At 40.0% G+C, this 23,576-nt stretch overlaps 1 protein-coding gene across 3 annotated transcripts in view; it reads right to left on the reverse strand.

Moving 5' to 3' along the window:
- Positions 1-23,576, reverse strand: part of LOC146491291 (uncharacterized) — a 142,032-nt gene that overhangs the window by 47,298 nt on the left and 71,158 nt on the right. For 2 of the 3 annotated variants that reach the window (XM_085150626.1, XM_085150628.1), the window contains 4 exons: positions 17,045-17,194; positions 4,370-4,412; positions 1,691-1,805; positions 1,265-1,367 (listed from right to left, as the gene is read on the reverse strand). In XM_085150626.1, coding sequence (XP_085006752.1) covers positions 1,265-1,367; positions 1,691-1,805; positions 4,370-4,412; positions 17,045-17,194 — 411 coding nt within the window. The remainder of the gene's footprint in view (positions 1-1,264; positions 1,368-1,690; positions 1,806-4,369; positions 4,413-17,044; positions 17,195-23,576) is intronic. The other variant, XM_085150627.1, reaches the window with a different exon arrangement.

Genomic DNA, 23,576 nt, shown 5'->3' on the forward strand with positions numbered 1-23,576 from the left:
ATCTCTTTGTGTAATTATTTATATTAAAGAAAAATATTACATTTATCATATAATTCCAAGAATAAGCCATTTTCAACCGTGCTCTGCAGCCCTGAACTATGAATTCTGTGCACATCACCCAGAGGAAGTCCACATAAAAGCACAAACGTCTAATGTAATCAGCGGCCCATCCTGAACCACCCAGTTCCCAGTATGCGGTGATGTGAGAATTGAGCAGCCTGCACTGCCAGCAAGAGGGAATCACATATTCTGCTTCCTCTTTGGTCTGCCCAGGCAGCACCCTCTCCTTAATCACATGGTGTCACGGCTGCGCAGCAGTTGTGTGGTGAATTGAGAAAAGGATCCAAAATGCAGGCACTGGCTGGGGTGCGAGTGAATGTTTATTTACGGAGGTGATAAGGTGACAAAAAACAGGAGGAGCAGAGCGGGGAGTAAACAAACCTAAACTGGGGAAAACTAAAGAACTCAACTTAAACCAAACACGCACGGGAGGAGGAACAAAATGCACAAAGAAAGATGGCGGCGAGACGCAGCCTGAGCACAGGGTTACACAGAATTATGCAGACAGACATGGAGTCAAACAGACAACACGACAGAGAGCACAGGAAAACACAGGGCTTAAATACACGGGGAGCAATCAGGGAATGGGCCACAGGAGGGAGACACAGCTGGGAGCAATTAGGCCAACGAGACAGGGGAGAGGTAAAACTGAACACACCGACACGAGACATGAACCTTCAGAATAAAACAGGAAACCAACAGACACAGAGAACCAGACCGGACACTGAACTTGACAGGCAGACTCATGAGCAGACACAATAACACCAAGGACAGACAGAGAGAACACAGGCAGGCATGAAACAAAAACACTAACACATAGCAAACCTAAACAAAACACAAAACAGAATAACCGAGAACAAAGAATAATATAAAGAAACACAAAACACAGAGTCCTCAGACTCAGGACCATGACACATGGAGTATTTCCAGTAATATGCAAACCACTTCCTGCAAGGGGGCATGCATTAGAGAGGACAACTGTGGAAAACATCCCCACGTGATTCTCCAGAAAATGTCTAAAGTTTTTGTATGAAAAAGCAACTTCAACCAACTTTAACTTTTTTTAAAAGCAGAACTATAACTATAATTACATAACTCATTAAACTATTAACTTTTACATGTGAACAGCTGATGCTGAAGATGCTCTCTGGCACATGAAGCTTTAGCATCATCCAAACTAAACGCTTTTACTCCCCATCATCACCTTCTTGCTGAGCAGATGTGCTGTTTATTTGGCAACTTTGGCTCCCAGGCTTTAGTCAGCCACTCCAGCTTGCTGCTCCACAGTGAGCTCACCAGACCATCGACTGAAAGAAACAGTCAAAACATAACATTAGACAGCGTATTCCTTCAGTATAAATCACGACATAAACAAGAGAAACATCAACAATTGTGGCAGTACCACAGAGAGGAACCACTAGTAAATAGCATACCCACAGCTTTCTCTTTTTCTCCTATAATATTAAATACAAAAGCAAGAGCAACATCCAGAGCTGAAAGATGAAGCTAATATTGAAGTTCCAAAAGATGCAGTTTTCTGAAACTGAAACCAACTTTCTTAAACCAATAGTGATGTCACAGGGTCTACCTTCGTCTTTCATGAGCAGTTTATGGGAATTAGTCAACTTACTGGTGTGCTTCATAGCAGATCCCATAACCAGGAAGGACACAGTGACGCTGATGGCTATAAACACCTGGATCAGCTCAGCCACCCATGCATAAGCCCTGTAACGTTCATTAATGATCTACAGGGAATGTCATGGGGGGTGATGGATGGCGGTGGGTGTGGAAAATGAGGACACAAGAAGAAGCTTAATACACCAAGCTGACCTAAGGTGACACCTACATGACGGTTCATTTCTTAAGTTTATTGCCGGTGTTATTGCAACGTTTATAGGATTATGAATTTCACCTGAATAAAGTTCAGAACTTTTATGCAATCACTGCATTTACAAGAATGTTTTAACGTTTTGTTTTTTAAAGAAAGAAAGACATTAATTTCCTGTTGCAAATACAGGTGATCAAACATAATGCAAAAGGCTAAATGAGAACGACATCTCTCTGTAACATGTTGTATACTGAGCTCTGGTTCAGACTGATGTTTTCTTGTAGCGCTGCATCTGCTCGCCTTTATCGGCCCATCACAGCAAATGCAGCCAACAAACCACAGGCCTTGCAATTCTTCAGAGATGGCCTGCACATCAAAGCTTTCTAGCAGAATGTTGCAGATAGCATCCCCACGACATGGCTGAAATTAAAGTCGAAACAAGCTGGAGAGCTCACGTTCAGAGGGAATGTTGATGCTGGAGATCATGTTTTTGACCGCAGTAATGTTTCAGGGATTTTTAGGATGTTTTGTGAGGGTCTTGCAAAATATGAGGACCTGCTCCTCTGAAACCTTTTAATGTTTCTTTCATTTATAAAGGTATAGGTCATCACATTGGAAAAGCTTATTGGTGCTTGTTTGTACACTGAAAAGCCGTGCATGCATAAAGGTCGATTTGGACCAGAATCCTCTCCGCTCACACTTTGTCGTGTCTATTGTCACGAGCTGTGACAGTAGAAGTCTATCTGTGAGGTTATTGTTGGTTGCACTACAGACCACCAAAAGTTGCAGTGCCAAAATAACTTACAGGGGATTCAGTTCATCCCCACCATGTATAGAAATAATTTAGTAAGAAAATGTTGACCAGATAAGGCACCACCTCAATCTCCGCAGCAAATTGCATCCAATGTACGAAGCCGACACGATGACACAGGTGGATGTAGAACTGAATTTAGCAGATATCCTTGTTTGGTGACGCACAAAATCCTGCAGACTTTTGAACGTCTGTTTGTATAACGTTTAATTTCAGTCAGGAAGCTTCATTTTTGCATTAGGTTGATAACGTGTGGAATTCTACATTACATTTTGCCTGGTGCAGCTTTATTCTCCTGAGTTATTTTCTCTCTAAAGAGATCAGGTCAGGATGGCTCCAAAGCGCGATCTGACTGCTAATTAGTTTTTGAGCTAGGCCAAGCCAAGCACTATAGCTAATTGCTGCATGTTTCCATTAGCTCCACAGGAAGCTGTTAGCAGGGTAAATCACTGTTTCTTGTATTGTACTGAATACAAACACACTGTGATCACATCTTTCTGCAGTTGATCGCAACACAAACTATTATCTGGCCCAGCATGTGCTTCGAAGATGGGAATCTGCTACAACTCGCTGTCGTTAGCTGTCTTCAAAGGGATGCTGTTTTTTTTCCAAGATGTCGATAAAATGGTAAAGACAGGGAGTCGGTGTGCTGTAGGTGTGCTACCCAGCAACCTACGGTAAATGGCCTGTATTTGTATAGCGCTTTACTAGTCCCTAAGGACCCCAAAGCGCTTTACACATCCAGTCATTCACCCATTCACACACACACACTGGTGATGGCAAGCTACATTGTAGCCACAGCCACCCTGGGGCGCACCACTGGGCCCTCTGACCCCGGAGTAGGCAACAGGTAAAGTGTCTTGCCCAAGGACACAACAACCGAGACTGTCCAAGTCGGGGCTCGAACCAGCAACCTTCTGATTACAAGGCGAACTCCCAACTCTTGAGCCACGATCGCCCGGTGACTGAAGGGGTCACCGGGCACAAACAAGATCGCATGCAATCTTGTTTGTGATAACAGTGGATTACTGTGATCAGCAGGTGAAAATTGCATCTGCAGACACAAATGGCAACGTAGTTGCTGCAGGACAGCAATTTAACTACAAAAAAAAAAAAAATAGTCACTTGGCAACCAGCTGAGTCAGATCCCCTATTGCAAAAGACAGACTGCAGACAAGTTGTGGTGATCAGTGCAGACTTATTCTGAGTGATTGCAACATGTTAGCAATCTGTGTTCTGAGAGTAACTGCAATCACTTCAAGTCAAACTGAGTTTGTTTAGAGACAGGTTGACGCTCCCCAGGGAATTTGTGCAGTTGTATTAAAAATGGTTAACCTGAGGTTGAGGGTGCTGCACGCTCCTCTGGTGAATCAGTTGGTTGTTGCAACTACCTGTAATCTGTTTCCGACAGCAGAGAAATTCAATGGAACCAACGTGCAACCCTCGATTGTTGCCAGGAGGTTGCTGTTATTTATATCTAGTGTGCATGAGCCAAAGCACTTTATCAAATGAGATATGGGGTGTGTGATCTTTCTTTCAAATAGCCTCCTACAGATAACGATTTGTGCTTATTATTATTATTTAATCCACGATATCTGTAATATTTAAAAAATTATCAAATTTTCCAGTTGAGCAATACAAGCACACAAAAAAGGGTTGGATAGTCATACCTTAGTCAGTGGAATAGTGGCAATCTCTCCTGCTTTTTCTGACCTGAGGGGAGCAGACAAACAAATACATGGAAATAAAAAACAGAAAATAAGTTTATCTCAGTGTTACAGATCTGTGAGGAGGTGAGTTGGTCTCTCAGCCACAGCTGTAACTGTGCCACCGAGCAACAAAAATCTTTATCTAATGTCTAACGCCTGCAGTGACACTTTTTTATCAGCATTTCTTAGAAATTTTGTGAAATAACAAATAAACTACTTTTTAAGAGAAAAACCTTTAGCACACAATTCATCAGATTCCCCACAAAGAAGTAATAAAATGATTCAGTCTCAGTCAATTTCCTCTGATATATTTCATCTCTGTAAACCTCACTGAACAGAGAAATTGAATCAGTGAGTAAGTCAGAAAGGGATTTGAATGTTATTAAGGGAGGATTTTCTCCCTGTTAACCCATACATATATATATTCCGTGTGTCCTTTAAAGGTGAAGAAGTTTCTCTTCAAGGTTAGAGTGGCCTAAAACAAACCATAATATAATGCTAAATTAAGTTCACATCAATTGAAGCTTTTCATAACCACACCATAAATTCTAGCAGCACAGTTGCAATCCATTTCATTGTCCACTCAGAAACATTGTTGTCAACAAGTCGACCTCCACTTGCATTTCCAGAACCTTATTTTGTATGATGAGCAGGATTATCTACAGAGGAAGTGAAAGATGGAATGCACAATTCAGTTTAATTCACACGTAGGACACGAAAACTCTGATCTGCACTTTTTTTTGCACATAAAAACCATGGACATGACTGTGGCAGTGCATTAGCTTAACAGACACTGTCCACACCCCAGTCGCTATTGACCAGTATCATAGATAAACCAAGTAAAGGCTTACATCTGAGAAATGTGTCTTGTGCACTGTTCATTTGACTGTTTTGAGTACAGACTGTATATAAAAGATGGAGGCATGTACCGTGCCATCACTCACAGATTAAGAGAGTCAAATCAAGCTGTTGCCATTGTCTTATAAAATCAGATGTCATAGAGGCGAGGTGGGGAATTTTAACAGCCCCGCCCTTAACTGTACACTGCTCGTTTTACTTTAAATGCAACCATAATGATCAAATGTTGTATTCAGTAACACTTGTATGTATCTGTATATATGATAAGTTGCATGTCTTGATTTGACGGATTTCCTTTGATGTTTGTCTTTTGGGGAAACAACATTTAACACACTTGAAGCAGAGCATATGATTTTGTACTGACATACCTGCGCTGTCTGTTGCTACATTAATCTTTCTGACCCTTTACGTTTTTAATAGTAATTATCATTTATAAATGGCTGCCCTCTACATTAATTAATCTTCATTAGGAGTCAGTGAAATAGAGCCTGGCTCTCTCAGGTTTGCTGGGAGCTGGCCAACTCCCGGCCGGCAGAGGGATCTCCTGGGGAGAAACAAGAATACTACAGCAGGGGGAAAATATTGTCCTAAATATTAAATTAGCCACAAATGGTAGTAAAGCATATGGCAGGTCAGGGCTAAAACTATGAATCAGTGTTTCCATTTTAAACTCTAATTTCAGCCATTTGTCTGCTGCTGCTGTAATGTGCTGTAGGTTTCATTAGTTACTGTGTTGTTTTTCTTTGCAGCCAAACTAACAGAACTAAATGTTGTGCTGTAAAAAGAGGTTAGAGAAAGTTAAAGACTCGAGAATATGACAACAACAGTCAGTGTGCACACGTGAAAACTTGGAGTTGCATCATAAATGCATAACAGTGAATTATAACCTACCACCATAATGAAGAGAGCAACCTTCAACTCAACTGGAACAAAACTAGGGAGCTGAATGAAACCATGAGACAAAGGTACGCCACATTGTTTACCTCACTGAAGCTGACGTACAGCAGCATCTCCACCCTTAGAAGCAAATGCTTATCAATGAGACTGAAGAACTCAAAAAGTCTTATTAACCACTAAAGAGAAGAAATAGAAAGCTTTCTAACTGGAAGCTTCACACGATATGGGATGTGCACAGCCCAATATCAGAAAGCCCTGCTGTCGGGGGGATTGGAACCATCAGGGTTCCTGCAACATTTGTAAATTCAATCAATGACTCTAAAGACCTTTTAAAAACCTCAGTCTATTAAAAGAAACCTAGAACCAAATAAGACTGAAATCATAAGTTGGGATTTTATGAAGAAAATACATAAACCTACATAAACTTCTGTTTTTTTGTGGCAGACATGACAGTAAAGTCTTTGGATTTTGGACTGCTATGTAAAACAAGGAATCTTGGAGATAAAGTTAGGGAGGGTAGGCTGAGATGGCTGTAAGGAACGATAGTGGATATACTGAACAAAGAATATTGAATATGGAGCTGCCATGTAACGGAGATTCAAGGATGTAGTGAAGGAGGACATGCTCACAGTTGCTGGGATAGAGGAGGATGCTAGGGATAAGGAGACACAGCATGGCAGTGCTTAAGGATGCAGCTGAAAAAAACTTGACAAAACAGTCACTGTTGTATGAGAAAGCTTTACCATGATTTGATGTTCTCTGGTTGATTGGGCCAAAACATCTTTCGCCTCGTGCTGAAAATAAACCAGTTGTCTCTCTCCCATTCATATTTTTCCTTTGATGAAGGTAAACATCAGCAGCTGAATGTTGGAGTACTGAATGTTTCGGCGATGTTAAATGTTGAGGTTCTCCAGCCCTAAAAATCTTAGAACCATAGTGTCTAACCAGATTATTACTGTGTTACTGGCTTCCAGAAACATTGTGACATCCTATCTCAGAATGATGCTGATGATGATGGAACTAGTTCAAGCATTTACTACTTCCAGGCTGGACTATTGTTATTCATTATTATCAGGTTGTTTTAAAAACATGAAACGCCTTCAGTTGATCCAAAATGCCGCAGTGAGACTGACAGGGACCAAAATAAGAGCATATTTGTCACTATAATGGCTCCCAAATAAATCCAGAATTGAATATAAAATCCTTTTCCTCACAGACAAAGTCTTGAATAATTAGAACCTTAGCTTAAAGACCATATACTACCATATCACTCAAACAGTACACTCTTTTCTCTGACTGCAGGCTAACTTGTTGTTCCTAGGATATTTAAAGAGTAGAATGGGAGGCAGAGTCTTCAGTTGTCAGGCGTCTCTCCTGTGGAACCAGCTCCCAGTTCGGATTTGCAAGACAAACTATTTATCTTTAAGACTGGGCTTAAAACTTTCCTCTTTGATAAAGCATATCAGTCCTGGATTGGGTGACCCTGAATCGCTGCAATAGGCTTAGACTGCTGGGGCCTTCCGATGATGCACCGAGTGTCGTCTTCAATCACCTCTTTTACATTTTCACGTGTTTAAACAGCACTGTGCATTTAATCATTAATTTCTGGGTGTCTTCCACAGTGTGTCTTATGTCTTGTCTCTCTCCCCTTACCCCCAACCAGTTGCAGATGGCGGCCCCTTCATGAGTCTGGTTCCACTGGAGGTTTCTTCCTGTTAAAAGGGAGTTTTTCCTTCCCACTGTCACCATGTACTTGCTCATAGCAGGTCATGTCATAGTAGAAGTTTTGGTTTTGGTTCTATATAAATAAAACTGAAGTGAATTTAGATTAGACAGAACAATTAAAATGTTGTATTTCGGAAAATATTCTACCAAATTTGGGCAAAGCATGAAACCAGGACCTTCTTGGATAGGCTGAGCTAATGTGTGATGATACCCTCTTTGTCATTGCTGTTTATTTTATTTTACTTTATTTCATTGCTTAACATTTACAACTCAAATGTCTTGAAAATGTCACCGTTTTATCACAAAAAAAATAAATAAATGAATGTCCCTAATTTGTTTAGAAAAGGACATTTTGAGGACTCTGGATCTGGTGCTGTAGTTCATCCACTTACACGTAAACCTAACGCTCAGGTCGCGTCTATGCGTTCGGTGTGAACGCACTGTTAGGCATTTTACTAGTCAGTAGATCTTGTTTCTCCATGTCCTCTCCGGGCATCACTATTCTCTCATCTGTGGAAACTTTTGTCAATCCCTTAAACATCTCCATTTCGGTCTCGAGTTGACCTTGGTTTATTAGCACCAAATATTCTTTTTTTCCCCAAACATGTCGTTCAGTGCTGTTTGGTTTTGATCACTTCTGTCGTGTCCTGTTGCTTAGGTAAAATTCTCACTTAAAGCATTTTTTAAAAATGGAAAGAAGTGTTTCAGCAGTGTCACTAAGGGAGGCGGCTTTGTGGCCACTTAACAACTACAGTGTGAATGATGAGGCAACACTGTGGACTGACTGCTGCTCAAGTGTAGCATACACAGAGACAGAGCTTTTTAACAGCTACGGGAAGCTGCTGCTAGAGTGTCCTTTTCTTTACTGAAAACACAGGAGTTTTGGAGCGTTGACAGTCACTAGAAACACATTTATGGCCCTTTGGCAGACTTCCAGTGTGTGTTACTGTGCTGTAGTGAAGCCGGCTGCTTTATTACAAGAGGCTCTCTCACTGTGTGTCTGTGGAGGATTGTCAGTACAAGCTGGTTAATGTGGGATGCTTCCCCCCCTCTTAATTATCCGGAGAAGAAACACTACTTAAACATGTTAAAAATAAATTATGATTAATCGCACTGTGTACCCAGTGGCCAGTTCATTATTTTATTGCAGATTGTTTTTAAACTATGATTTATCTTTGTGTTCATTAGTTTACCTCCTATGTGAGGGGCAGAGGGCAGCAGTGTGTGTGTGTGTGTGTGTGTGTGTGTGTGTGTGTGTGTGTGTGTGTGTGTGTGTAGGTCTTTAAGCTTTGGTAAGCAGGTGACCCGTGGCTGCTCTATAATTGGTTGCTTCAGATTTCCCACAGCAGCTCTCTGTGCCCCAGACGCTCCTGTCTTTATTGGTAGTGCATTGGTATGTTTGCTGTTTTTTGACCTCGTGGGATTGAACTGCTGCCCCTCTTCCAAACATACAATTAACAGCGAGTTGACCAGTACTGCTGCAGACTGACAGTTCAGGGATACCGTCACTTTTCAGAACAGGAGGCCGAGTATCTGTTTCACATCTCTCCCTGTTTGCTGTACTGTGATGTGTGTGACAATTGAGGGGTTGCAAGACTTAAAAGAAAAGAAAAATGGCTACAGCCATCTAGAAAAACTGCTATGAGGCTAAACAACTATCTGAAGGCTACAAGGTAGGCATTAAAAAGCAATGAAGTAAAAAAAAAAACAAACCCCAAACCTCCAAAAACAAAATATACACATTTTGTTCAGAAAAACAGAAATTGTCCTTCAATTATGGCTTTGCAAGAGAATTTTTCCCGTGTATTGAAAGTCAACAGTGACACCACCGCTTACAGGAACTCTGAAAACTAAGCAGAATTAGTTGCTTGACTGTATGTTCTGAGAAAACACATCAAAAGGATCTACAAGGATATATTTTTAAATTAATACAGGCAGATGAAATGATCATACTGCCAAAACAGAGCCGAGTGTCAACCATGACAAAAATAGTGTGCTGGGATGATTATCAGTTTGTACCAGTCTGCTGCAACCAGTTCCTGTCATATAAATTAAAAGGAACCATGAGGAGAGAGTCGCATGCAAAGGAAACAAAAAAAAGACAAACAGTTGATGTGTCAGAAAGGCAGTTCGCATTAGTTATTTTGAGAATCCTCACGTCACACTTGCAGAATGTTTTGAATTCAGCACAGTCTTATTTCCACTGAGAACATTATGACACTGGCCTTGGATGAAACAGGTGACGCAGGAGTGCTAATCAGAAGCCACCTTCAACAACTTCTGCTTTCCTGATGACATCAACTTACTGGTAGGGTCATCAACTGCACTGCAGCATCTGCTAAACTCAGTGAATACCAGACAAAGCATGGAGCGACTCAAAAGCACGTGCACCAGCAAAGAGCACAAGCTTTTAAATATCAAGGTCAATGAAAGCAGCGATAATAATATTTTCAGCCTGAGCGTCATTATCAACCCTGCATGTGTTCTCTTAACACAATAAATCTTCTAAGTCAAACACAGAATGTCTTACGCCTGTTTTGACAGCGAGTCCGAGTTTCATGTTTTTGTTTGATTGTGGTGTCGCAAATTTTTTTTGCAAAGATGTATTTCTTTTAAGCAAATTAAAATAAATGATTTTCATTTGTATCAAAGTCTTCATGAAAGTCAAATTTTACATAACACCAGTTTTTAATTTTTAATTTTAAAACAGGCAAATATAACTAGAGACGTGTCTCTTAAAAGCCTGATGGATTTTCATCGGTGATTGACAACACTGATCTGCACCTCGTTGCATCCTTTTATACCAATGAGGGTGATAAAAATATTACAAATTTAACACTGTCCAGAGAAAAAAACCACCAGAAATCTGCTGCATAGCTTCATAGCTTTCATGCAGATTAGAATTTATTAGACATTAGTTTTGGCTTTTTATACCTAACCAACTAACGCCTGGGCATCTAGGACAAAGCCAAATAAGCTTTCTATTATGATGCGAACAGATTATCCCAAAAATAGATTTGTCATTGTGTGATTGCAGGAATTTGAATGCACGAACTTGAGAGAAAAGATCAAATACACACTGCTCCCATGCAGAATGTAAAAACCAAATATTCAATAAAGGTTGATCAAAGAAGAAGAACCTACTTTGACTGTTGCAATACCACAAGGGGTAACCACAGCAGCTAGCTCTGCATGTTTGACGTGGCAGACTTTTATACTGGATGCCTTTTCTGATGCCGGAACGAAACTTAAAAATGTTTGAGCGCTAAAATAAATGCCATTCCATGTTCATTTAGCTGGGCTTCACATAATTTTAAAAATGCTTTGGAATCAGGTTTATCTAAAGCAAAAGGATCCAGAAAACTCAGTTTACTGGTGTCTGTGAAGGTTCTCAGTCATCCAGGTCATCGTAGTCAAAGGAGCTTGCAAAGAAAAGCGTCTGGACTTCTTTAAGTTACTTGAAGATGTTTCACCTCTCATCCGAGAAGCTTCTTCAGTTCTAAGGTCAAATGGTGGGGAGTCCCAGATTTAAACCTAGTGGGAGTATCCCCCCACAGAGGGACAAAAGGACCCCCTGATGATCCTCTAATCGCCTGAGCCAAGGTGTGAAACTGGGTGTGGGTCCCAATCAGCCAGAGTTTCAGGTGAGTTCATTGTGAAACCTGGCCCCACCTTATCATGCGAATTCCTGAGGTCAGATGGCCCAGGATGTGAGTGGGCGTTAAGGCGTCTGGGAAGGGATCTCAAAACTGGATTATAGTTTAGTAGGATTAGTTTACTGGTGAAACTTTACATAGTCATGTGATATTTGATGAACACAGATTATTGTTGCCTTTTCCTAAAGTATAACTTAACGTATTGCCAGACGGGCCTTAAATTAGCAACATCCTGGCATAACAGCACAATAACTCACAACTGCCTTACTTTCTAATTCCTTTCACTTTCTTCTTCTTCCTCTGTAGTCTTACTGCAGTGGCTGCGCAGCCAGTTTTGAAACTCTTGGTTGTGACATACTGAGTCACAGCGGGGAGATAAGGGAGACAAAGCTAATTAGAAGGACAAGCAACAGCAAAGACGACGCACCGTGCATCATTTGTGGTGTTTCAAATCGCCAAAGCTAATAAGCCTTAGACAGTCGGGGAACAGCTTTTGTTTCTCACTTTGAGCAAATTCTGTGAAAGGAAACAAGCTTCAGGACTGATGACAAATGTTCCACTTTTCAGATACACAGAGTCGCAGCACACACAAGCAAATGGGGGACAATTTCTAAATAAACTGTGACATCAACACATGCACAGTCTGTGATCCAAGTCAAGGGTGAGGACAGTTTTGAAACAGGGTGAGGGCCACAGCTTTCTGCAGCCTTTGTTTCTCCAGTGGACAATTTGTCTGTTTTATGTAGTTGCAGAGCAGCCAAGTTGGCATTTTCACCACCCATCTTTTTCTGGCGCCACAGTATAAATCATAGACAGTATAAAAGATTGTCGTAGCCCTCTGATTTCAACCACTGACGTATCAAGATTAGAATTTCAACTTCGTCATCTTGACTGTTGAAGCCAGATGTGACGAGCAAAGGGCGAATGTGTCCTTTGGCCAATTTATAACCAGCTGTGTGAAATTACTGGTTGATTGGATTGGTGATTGATTGGGCTCCTTTGTTAGCCCAACCAATCACCAATCAGATATTAATTCAGATAGATAGTTATTAAGATAGGTAGGATTTATTATTTTGTTTTTAGTTCGGTTAGCAATTTCAAACATGTTAAAATTTAGATGAGATGTATTAGTTTGCCTCAACCCGAACAAGAATGTAAAATAATACAATTAAACTTCCTGCAGCCTCAGTGAGCTACGGGTTTAGTCCAGGTCTCAAATTAGGAGTCAACTTTCTAATTAACCTGGAGCATTAATTCCAGCTTTATATAGAAATATGCATGGAAATGGGTGCAGACGACCATGACCTCTTGCTGTACTTTGATGGCAGGTGGTTGAGGAAAGGTGCTGACCTGCTTGTTTTACCTCTGCGGGAAGCTTTTTTTTTTCTGCACAAAGTGCCAAGCTGGCTTAACTGACGCTTGTACTCATCTGAATGAAAGCATGCAAGACTCAGGCACATCCATCCCAATGAACAGGGATCCTTTTACAGCACTCACAGGCGCGTGGGGCTTGTTTTCATGTTCTGACCTTGTAAAGTATGAAAGATGCAGCGTGTACTATGCTGCCAAAGGCAACTGTCACAACCATTTTAAACTCTGATTTGAAATTGTTTTCTGACCAACTATTTCCCCCCCGCACAGATTCATAGATGGGGTACATATTTTTACTTATTTCACCATTTGCAACTGAGTGAGTCTAAATACAGCCTGCTCTAAAGCCTCCCTCTACCCAACCCTGACATCCTGTTCAAGAAACACACGGCTGAAGGCTCGGACTGCAGATTCCACTGCTGTGACAAATCCCACATACAGCCCAACACAAGACATGCTCTAAAGCATGAATGGAAATGAATATATTAATGCAACGAATATGGCCCAAAGCGACTAACAACAGTGGTTCCAACTTTGTGGCATCATAATGCTACCAGTTTTTTAGCACTGGCACCAAACATTCTGAGTGGAAATACATGAAACTGATGTCAGGCTAGGCCTTGGCACTACTTTGGGTGAAAAAGACGCAATCCTCAGGTTGTCGTCCTGACAGAGCCAAACCAACAAATGATGCTTAAAATAGACTTTTACCAAACTGAAAGTAAATCATAACCACTATGAACAGATCAGCAGATGTGTTTTCATTCATAACACAGAGTAAACATTACTTTAAGCAAGAAATCACCTTTTATCTTATTTCTACTATTAGATCAAGACCAATATCCATTTGCAGTTTGCATACATAACAAACAACCACATTTAAGCTTCTTTCTTTTTGCTGATCTTAACCCAAGTATGTTTTTCTAAACGCTCTTAAATGTGCAACAGTTAAAAAGCTATTTTAGAACAAATAGGAATTACATTGAAGTGGTTATTCACACAAAGGTATGGATTTTATAGCTTATAATGCTGTTTTTATTTGTTAATTTAGGGGCAAGTCAGTTGTGAAAGCTCTTTTTAACTTCATGGTGGCAACAAATCTAAACTGAGGAGTCAGTTGTCAACAAATTTCAACAAAGCCCACGATTATCAAGGTGAAACTTCCTCAACAGCAAGGCCATTGGAACATTCAAAGGGATATATCGACAGCATAAGTCACTGAAGGTGCCGTTTTCATATACATAAATGTATATAAAGAACAAAGCACAACTAAAGGTGAAGGATGCATGGAAACTTTCTGTGTTTGCATGGACACTTCCAGCATGCACATGCTTTGATGAGCAAGCCAAGGACTTGATAAAGGCAGACTTATCAACAGTCCAGCACCTCAGGTGAGACTTCCAACATTTTCCAGATGGACAAATGCTCTCCAATCACCTTTACTTTGACTTTCCAAGACTCCCAAATCGTTTTTGTCTAAAAGCAAACAGTTGTTTCTGATCCCAGTGACACATGAGACTAGCGACAAGGCTGCATAATCCTCTGTCCTTACTTTTATCGTTTATATTCCATCCTTCATTCCACCATGGCTTTAAAAGCACAAAGCTGCTCTGAAAGACTAAACAGATGAGGGGAACAAGGTTAGAGGACTGGGATTTGGAACAGTATAAACAACCTTGTGATCTTAATAGATGATTTATAAAAACCCACCAGGGGGCACTGTTGGCATAGAAAAGCTCTGCAAAGGCACAAGTGCAGGTACCTGTCACTGAGGTTGTCTCAGCCATGTGGGTCACAGGAGCTCTGTTTTTTTTCCTTTCCTTTTTTTTTTTTTTTTAAAGAGATGAACAATGAGCAGTGATGGGTAGGGGGGAAAAGAATAACACAGAAATAAAAATTCATGCCAAGCAATCAGAATGAAAAATGGTTGTTCTGCAAATCAGTGTAATGAAAGAGGATTTAATGGAAAGGGAAAGCCTGAGCCAGGGAGCGATTACAATTCAAAGATGCTTTGAAATAATTACATATTCAGTACAAGAGCTGCTAATTGCACATATTCACACAATTCTCTGCTGATGTATCATCACTGTCAAACTTGGCCATCAACGAAATGGCATACTGTACAATGCTGATGACAAAAAGCCAACTTAGTATCAGAAATGGAAATCTGGTGCCATTTTTTGATGATCTCAGAATGGGTGTGGATAATGTAATGGCATAAAAAGAGCTTCATACCTGCCAAATTATTTAAAGGCTGACCTGATATGACTGCTATTTGACACTGTTATTCTACTACAGATAACCCTGGACATTTAATCTGGAATATCTGCTATCCTCTGGCTCTCTCCTTTCAAGGTGTGGCATTTATGCCCTTCAATATCCAGATTTACATACTGTCCACCGAGTCTGTCTCTCAGTGCTTCATATGCTGGGATTAGAGTGGGATTTGGGAGGTGGGGACCAGAACTTCCAAGTAGCAATGCCTCAAGTTTAACTGACTCGAATAATCATTATTGTGAGCTCCGGTACATTTGCTCTCTTTATGTGAAGGCTATGACCACCTGACCGGTGCTGGTTTTGAGGTTTGCTACTCTACGTTGCTTTAGCCCCCTACAATATACAGGCAGATTTTCCGTGAGCCTTCGTAGCTGCGTTCCAAATCATATTTTTAAAAGCGTCTTTCCTTCAAAGTTATACTTCATCTTTGCTGGTGAAAAACACTGTGGTCACAAAGGGATGGACATGATAAGCAACAATAATCTGACTGTTGTGTTTCCACGATGCTCGGTTAGTATTAGCATTGCATAGAAAATATCCTCCTCCACCACCAGCCCGAACTGTTGATACAAGGCAGGATGGATTCATGCTTTCATGTTGTTTACACCAAATTCTGACCCCTCCATCTGAATGCTGAAGCAAAATCAAGACTCATCAGACCAGACGCCATTTTTCCAACCTTCTCTTGTCCAATTATGGTGAGCCTGTGTGAACTGCAAGCTCAGTTTGCCGTTGTCAGCTGATAGAGTGCCACCAAGTGTGGTCTTCTGCTGGTATTCTAAACGCATTAGGTTTCTGCCATGTTATTAGCTCATTAACAAGCATTTGAACTGTGGCTGGAGTGCAGTTCATCACTATGAGCTGTACCACAGTACTGCAAACTGCCCAGTTAAGCCCGCACCTGCTGTCAGTATAACCTTCATAATCACTTCCAAGTTTGAATTAACTTCAGCAACACCTGTCCAGATCCACACTCTGAATGAAAAAATCCAACATAAATCAGGACGTTACATAGGTAAGCTTTAAATTACCAGCTGATCGGATGTCACTTGCTACCTTTGAACGTGATCTCTCATCTTCTTCTGCTATCCTGTCTTAAATCTTTTGTGATTTCTGACAGCACAGTTATCACTCATTGTTATAATTGCTTATTAAGTGAAGGTGAGAACAAAACCATCCCGTGGCCCACTTTAACCGCTGTTCATATCTATTTCTAACTACTCCTAACTCTCTTAACTGTTTCTCAAGGTCTATGAATCAACCACCAATATTCAAGCCAACATGAGTGGGAAATCTGAGCGTTCCTTGCATCCTGATGAGAGCCCTTTTTCTAAGCTAATATTAGCAAGATGGAAATTAAAGATGCACTGAGGCAAGGCACAAGCATGGACATCACTTCCTTTGGATTTTTATAGAAAATTTGTGTCTTTGTTTCATTCCAGTATCCAACACACAAAAAAAGAGATTTCATGACAGCGAGGATGACACCCACTGAAGAAACAACACTCGGGCAAACTGAACCTCGACTGAGTGTCCAACACCTGCTGTTTCTAAAGTGAATACTAAACGATCGGCCTGTATTTGAAACAAGTGATCTAGTGGTGCTGCAGTGAGCAAAACTCGAGCAATAGGTTTACACATGAACATACAGATGAGCAAAGAGCTTTTTCTTGATAAAGAAACTTCCAAACAGCTGTTTAGGACAGATTTGAAACCCTGCTTCACATATTAGCACATATTTATTCAAAGGAGACAACCATAAGTGTCAGGGTTGTGGCTAAAGATGGCAGTGGTTGGTTTCTTGTGATGAAAGACAGAACAGGAGAGGTAAGCACTTTAAGTACAGACTCACTCTTCTAGCGAGATGTTAGAGTATTTCTGTGAGGAGACTGAGGATGGAGGACCAGAGGGGCTGCTGTAGTCAGGCCTGGTTGTTGTTTCAGGTGTCATCCTCCTCTCTGGGAATGATGTCTGCGGGACAATTTCCAGTACTGCCCAGCACCTAACACACACAAAAATTTTAATTTGAATTAAATATTACAATTACACACAAATCCTAAAAGCATATATATGAAAGAACTCAGTGGTTTGTTAGCCGAGTAGTACTTCTATTACGTAGCAAATGTATGCAAACCTTAAAAATGTAGGAAAACTGTTGAACAGTCCTACACACCAGCTTGGAGGACTTGTACATTCGTATTATCAGAACACATTCAGCTCTGGGATGTTTGTTAGTTTCATTACATGACTTGCTTGTTTCAGGCTGCTGGAAGAAGGTCAGGACTTTGAATTGGGCTTTTCAAAACATCATCTTGCTTCTTTGATCATTTTTGGTAAAACAACTTGTATGCTGCTGCTTTTTTTTTTTTTTTTAATTCAGCATCACCCACTTTCTCTTAATGTTCAGTTCATGAACAGATGTTGCTTCATTCTTTATAAATTTGCGGTAATATTCTGTCGATGATTACCGATGATGACCCGCCCTGGTGCAGATTAATTATAACCGTCTCAAACCGTCATAATATGGCCACCACGTTTTACAGATGGGATAAGGTTATGCTACAATGTAAATTTCTCCCGGTTCAAACAGCCTTCTGATTCGTCCTTTAGTGTTAGTAAACTTCTCATTCATGAACATGTACACAATGTGAAAAGCTGCTTAGACGTTATCCTGGGCTCCCATGTGACCTTTCACAATATTAGACACCGTGCTCTGTGAGTGAACACTGGACACTCCAGGGGGGTGAAGCAATGTTCTTCATTTCCTTCATTTGTAGTCTGTCTGTTTGACTGCTGCTGAACATCAATAAGCCTTTTTTGAGGTCCATGGAGATCTCATTTGTTCATGATTCACTTCCTAAAACAATGTTGTGAAGCTCAGACACTGGGCTGATCCCTAATCTTTACATAAACCAGGGCACACACTCACACCTGACTGTCATCCCCCTACCTGAAAATAATAGAATAATGTAAATAATAATAATAAGAAGAAGAAAGGTCAAAAACTTGAGAATTGCTTTTCTACTAGGCTAATTATTGGAAACATAAAATTGCTATATTATAATATTTAACACTTCAGAAAACTCTCTTTTGATAACTGATATATTAATAGATATATACACAATGCATATTGTGACTGGCAGTTGCATTAGTAGAGAACAGCAGCCTTGGATCTTGGAAATCTCCTAACTGTAACTGCGCGAGCGGCCAAAAGTCTGGATTACCTGACAACGATAGCAGTCATACTTCTAACCGTAGCTTAATTTCTATCCTTTGGAAAATGAAACCAACCCCGAGTCTGAGTTGGAAACAGAGACTTTGTATCCTCTGTAGACTTTAAAAGTAGTAGACAGCATGAATTAATTAATTAATTACAAATTTATCACAAAGACTGATATAATTTTAATTATTGATACATATTAAGCAGTGGCGAAGCCTCATTTTAGTTGGCAGAGCAATACATCAAGAAAATGAGGTGATCTTTAAAACCTGACAAAGCCTCTCATGATATTATTCTACACACATAACAGCTAGTTATACTATTTTCATCCAACTGCTAGACAACACCGTTACTGGGTGTGTTGATAATTTACTCTCTCCAACACCACAGGCTGCTGTTGTGCTAGTTTCCCATTGCTATACTTGACAAGGGCATCTATTTCCTTGTGCATTATGTGTATAGGATCTCTCTGTGCAGTTGTCTGCTGGGGAACTGTACAGCACAGCCTTGGAGCCGTGCCCCCTGCTGAAACTCCTGCTGCTCGATAGGTTGGGACAGAGTTTCAAAAGCATAGCTTATTCTGAAAAGAAACACAAGTTCTCGTGTGTAAATTTAGCAGTTTGTTTTATTTTAACTGGCTTCTTCCCCCCAAAGTCATTTTTTAGTTATTATAAATATTAATGAAGCAATTTATTTGACAACAATGTGCTGGGATTAATTCTTTAATTGTTATAATTATAAATAATTCTTCTTTTGCTCATGTTTTAAACAAGATGACAACAAACAAACTGGTCTCTATAGCCAATTTCCCTCCTTCATGATAATTGGATAAGGGAGGAGTTGTATTATAACTCTCCTACTTATGTTGTATTAAGGCTTGATCTGGGCACCACGGCAGTGAGGTGGAGGACAAACCTGGTTGTTAAAGTATTAAACATATAGAAATCCCTTGTTAATTTCTGATTGAAATAACTGCGATTTACCAAAATTTTCAAAACACTTAGTTCAATTTCATTAGACAGATCCGGAGTGAGAACCATCAAACCTGTAGAATCAACAAATCACTTAAACAAAATCTGTCAGATAAACTAAAGTTGGCTAAAAGATCTAAACAAGCATCATATTAAAGCCACTGACATCTATCAGTGTGGAAAAGCCAAATCTAAGGCTTCGTGACTCCATCAAACCACAGGGAGAGTCATTATCCACGAATAGAGAAACTTGGAACAGTGGTGAACCATCCCAGGAGAGGCCAGCTCTAAGAGCACACCAATGACTCATCCAGGAGGTCACAAAAGAACATCACTGAAAGAACTGAAGGCCTCACTTGCCTTTGTTAAGAACAGAGTTCATAATTCAACAATCAGAAAAAGTCCAGGCAAAAATGGCACCCGTGGGAGATTTCCAAGGTGAAAACCACCACCGGCCAAAAAGAACAAAGGCTCGTTTCACATTTGAGCCTTTGTGTATGCGGTTTGAATCCTGCTACATCTGGCGTAAAACTGAAACTGCATTGTCTGATGTGTGCAGAATTATATAATGTTTTTTGCAGCTACCGTGTGCCACTGCATACGATTTAATCAATGTAAGCACGGTGGATTGCTGTGCAAAATAGCACTACCCTCTGGCGTGGCAATGCTGCAGATTTATGGACGTGAGTCCTGCTGCCTTCAAAATGCTGCGGGGACCAAGTAAGAGAAACTTTTTATGCAGTATAAAGCTGCTGTGGACAACAGTAACAATCACTCAAATTAATATATGGATCAATATACTGGCATTCCTGATTTAACCACATTAAACATTAATATTTGATCCCTTTAAAGAAATCTACTGGTTCAGTAATGCTTAATTAAAATAGTTTATATCGGAGTCTCTACATAAAAATGGATTTCACATCACCAGCTTCTCTCGGTGCACAGAAATAAAGCTATAATATCTACAGAAATGGGGACTGTCATCATGTGCTGGGGACTGCGTGTCGCTTAAAAAAAATCCAAGATCAATTGTGTGACCCAAGATGAGCTAGTTACGCTAATCTGCACGGTTCAGTTCTTCGAAGCCACAAGAGAATTAGATTAGCCAAGCTGGATTCAATCATCCAAGATGACTCAGCACTCTTGTGGTCACTGCCTGAGGGAAATATATCAATACTGGAAACCATCATCAGCAACACTGCGATTGGTGGAAGAATGAACGGTAAGGTTAAAAGTTAGAAGAGCTTCTAGGGGGATTAAAGAGAGATAACAGATGTTTTACACATGAGTAGAAATCAAAAAAAGCAACAAAAATAAAAACATGTATGAGAAGCAAAAGGGCATCAAGTTTAATGCATTAGTAATCAATACTCCTGAAATTTTCAATGTACTTTTCTACTGCAGCAGAGGAGTCATCAGAAAAGAAAACTACATTACACTTCTCAGCTTCCATGCTCTAAAAGGGCATTAAAGTCATTCGTAAAAATCAACCTTAAGAGAATAAGACTCAGAGAGAAACTGAATAGCATGAAATTCCAAAAGCACACAGCAATGAGACGTATTTGTGTGCAATAAAGATCTTATTTCTTAATATGCAGAACAAGTAGCGGCACACTGAGGAGCTGGGAATTCACAAAATATTTAAACAGGTGTGTTGGATTTTTCAGCAGAACTTAATGGGCCGCAGAGCGATTAATGTTCTCTGTCCTTTTAAAGCAAAAGTGAAGAGGGAAAACTAGCTTAGTGTACACACTGATAATATTAATCTCTTCCTCTGAGGACTCCAAGGATAGAGCAGAGGAGAGAGCACTTCTGAGGTAAAATAAGCTCACTGGACGTTTCTACTGTTTGTGTATCACTGATCTCATAGTGTTACGTTATTTTGTGGGTAATTGGCAGAAAATACCACACTTTCCTCCTAATATGAAAGGTAATACATTACATGTGAATGTAGTCCCTTTCAGCTGAAGCAGGACTTCTCTAAAGGACAAGGTGGAGGATCACGATGTACACCGTTTGTCCCCTTGAAATATTCTTTTCGATGCACCAGTCGCGGCTCGGTGATGCCTGTGAAGTCCTTCGCTTAATCTTGCTCTCAGGAAATTCTGACCTGATGCTGGTGTGACAACCAATCCATCAAATGATTCAAAGAGCCTCTGACATAATTTGCAAACAAATTTTGCGCAGTAGTGACGGGAGAAGGGAGATGAGATAATGTGATCCTGTTGGCCAAAAATGCAAAAATGTAAGCACATTACATTTCATTACATCAAACCAACAATGCAAAACTGTATGTCTGTTGTTTTTTTTCTTTAGATTAATCATGAATTATATATATTAAGTGCTATTTCATCACGGCTATACATATTCTCAACGTATTTGATTATTCTTGTTGACAAAAATCTGTGAATTTTAAACCAAGTTTAAAGTTTAAACCAAGTTACCAACAGTTGTTTTTGCACAGGAAGATTCTATTGCAATTCATCAAATCACCTTTTAAACTTTTACAGTTAAATGCACACAGCATTTCCCTTTGTTCTAATTAGGATAAGTGATTTTACAGGAACTAAATAGAAGTGCCTACATAAATTATTATTTCATTTGAATTATCAAATATATGACTGCTGTACCAACCTTTTGAATCTGTAAAGTTTGCAAATTACGTGCTGCAAATTAGGGTGTAAGATGTTACATCTGTGCTAACAAATCACTGTGTGACTGTGCCACACATGACAACGTTTATACTGTCATGTTACTCTAATTTCAACCACAGCCCAAGGCAACCGTCTCAGCTAGGAACCTTTTAATGAGCTGTCAGTCTGAAAATGCAGCTGTTTCACAAAGAATGAGTCAATCCAAAAGCTTTGCGAATAAAAAGGGACCACAAGTTATTTGCTCATTTATAGCTCCATATTTTTGTTAATCTTTGCCTACTAGAGTAGCTTAATATGATTTACAGTTCAAAGTAGTTCAAAGTAGTTTTTAAAAAAAAATCTCATACAAGGCAACCCCTCAGTCTATCCACTGTTTGAAACAAGCTGTTCTAGCATCTCTGCTTTTAAACCTGGAACTGAGTGCATGAAAACTTGATCCATAAAACACCATACAGTTCTGAGAGTATTAATCTGTGTCCACACTGGAAGCAATCTATGGCAGCACATAGAAAGTCATTCAGCATCTTCAAGCAACTATGGGTGAAAATTACTGGTGACAAGAGTCACGTGGGTCCAAGAAGTGACCCTAAGGTGAGCGATTGATAAGACTAGCATTGAAAGGGCAGTATATCAGTGATTGGCATATGATGGACCCCCGGTAAATACATTAGATGGTTACCCTGGCAACCAGAGCCTGGTAGCTAGCAACCAAACATCAGCTTCAAAGTGATATCTGGTGGGGACGGCTGTAGTATGATCGAGTAACAGTTGAATTTTGGGTTTCCCATTGTCAGCACATGCGCCACAAGTCTGAAAAATATTATCCGACTCTGCACTGACCCACTGCAAAGATTAGTGCATCAGCTCTAGACATAAATCTAATAAGGAAGAATTGTTAATATTATAATATGTCAATATGCTATAGCACTGGTTATTAAACTTTGGTGCCCAAGTCCTATTTGTATTCATTATAGCCAAAAATAGCCTCTATGCCATCTGGCATGCTATCATTCTTTGGATTTAATTGTTAGATGACAGCACATTTAAAAGCCCATTTGCAACATCTGGACCTAGCATGACACTTTTTGCACGAGTGACATCATGGGATGAGGCTCTAGATGACCTCCATCAGCTGGTCAGGTATTTTCACACTGCCCAAACAGAAATACTGTCTGTCTGTTCAGATGCAGCACTCTTCTGAAGTAGTTTGTCTCAGAGGGAATATTTGATTACCAAGAATCTCTTTAACTCTCTCGGTATAATGTTAGCATTAGCCAAGGACTCCCCAAAGATGACAAACTCAGGTTAAGAGAACTGATGCAGTTAGTAAATAAATGAGTTTTTGTGCAGTCATGTATTGTGATAATAACATATGGTTGTCAGAAAATGTCACAGCACACCTGAAAATGCCTCAGTGCACCTTAGTCATGACTCGGCATATTATTTGGAACCATCTGTTCTTTAACATATATTTGAGAACTGGTGAAATTTCTCTGAAATAATCATTATATTTCTGTAATAATTCAAACTACACTA

Source organism: Neolamprologus multifasciatus, chromosome 23 (genome assembly GCF_963576455.1).
Source record: "Neolamprologus multifasciatus chromosome 23, fNeoMul1.2, whole genome shotgun sequence".
NCBI classification, from domain to species: Eukaryota; Metazoa; Chordata; class Actinopteri; order Cichliformes; family Cichlidae; genus Neolamprologus; species Neolamprologus multifasciatus.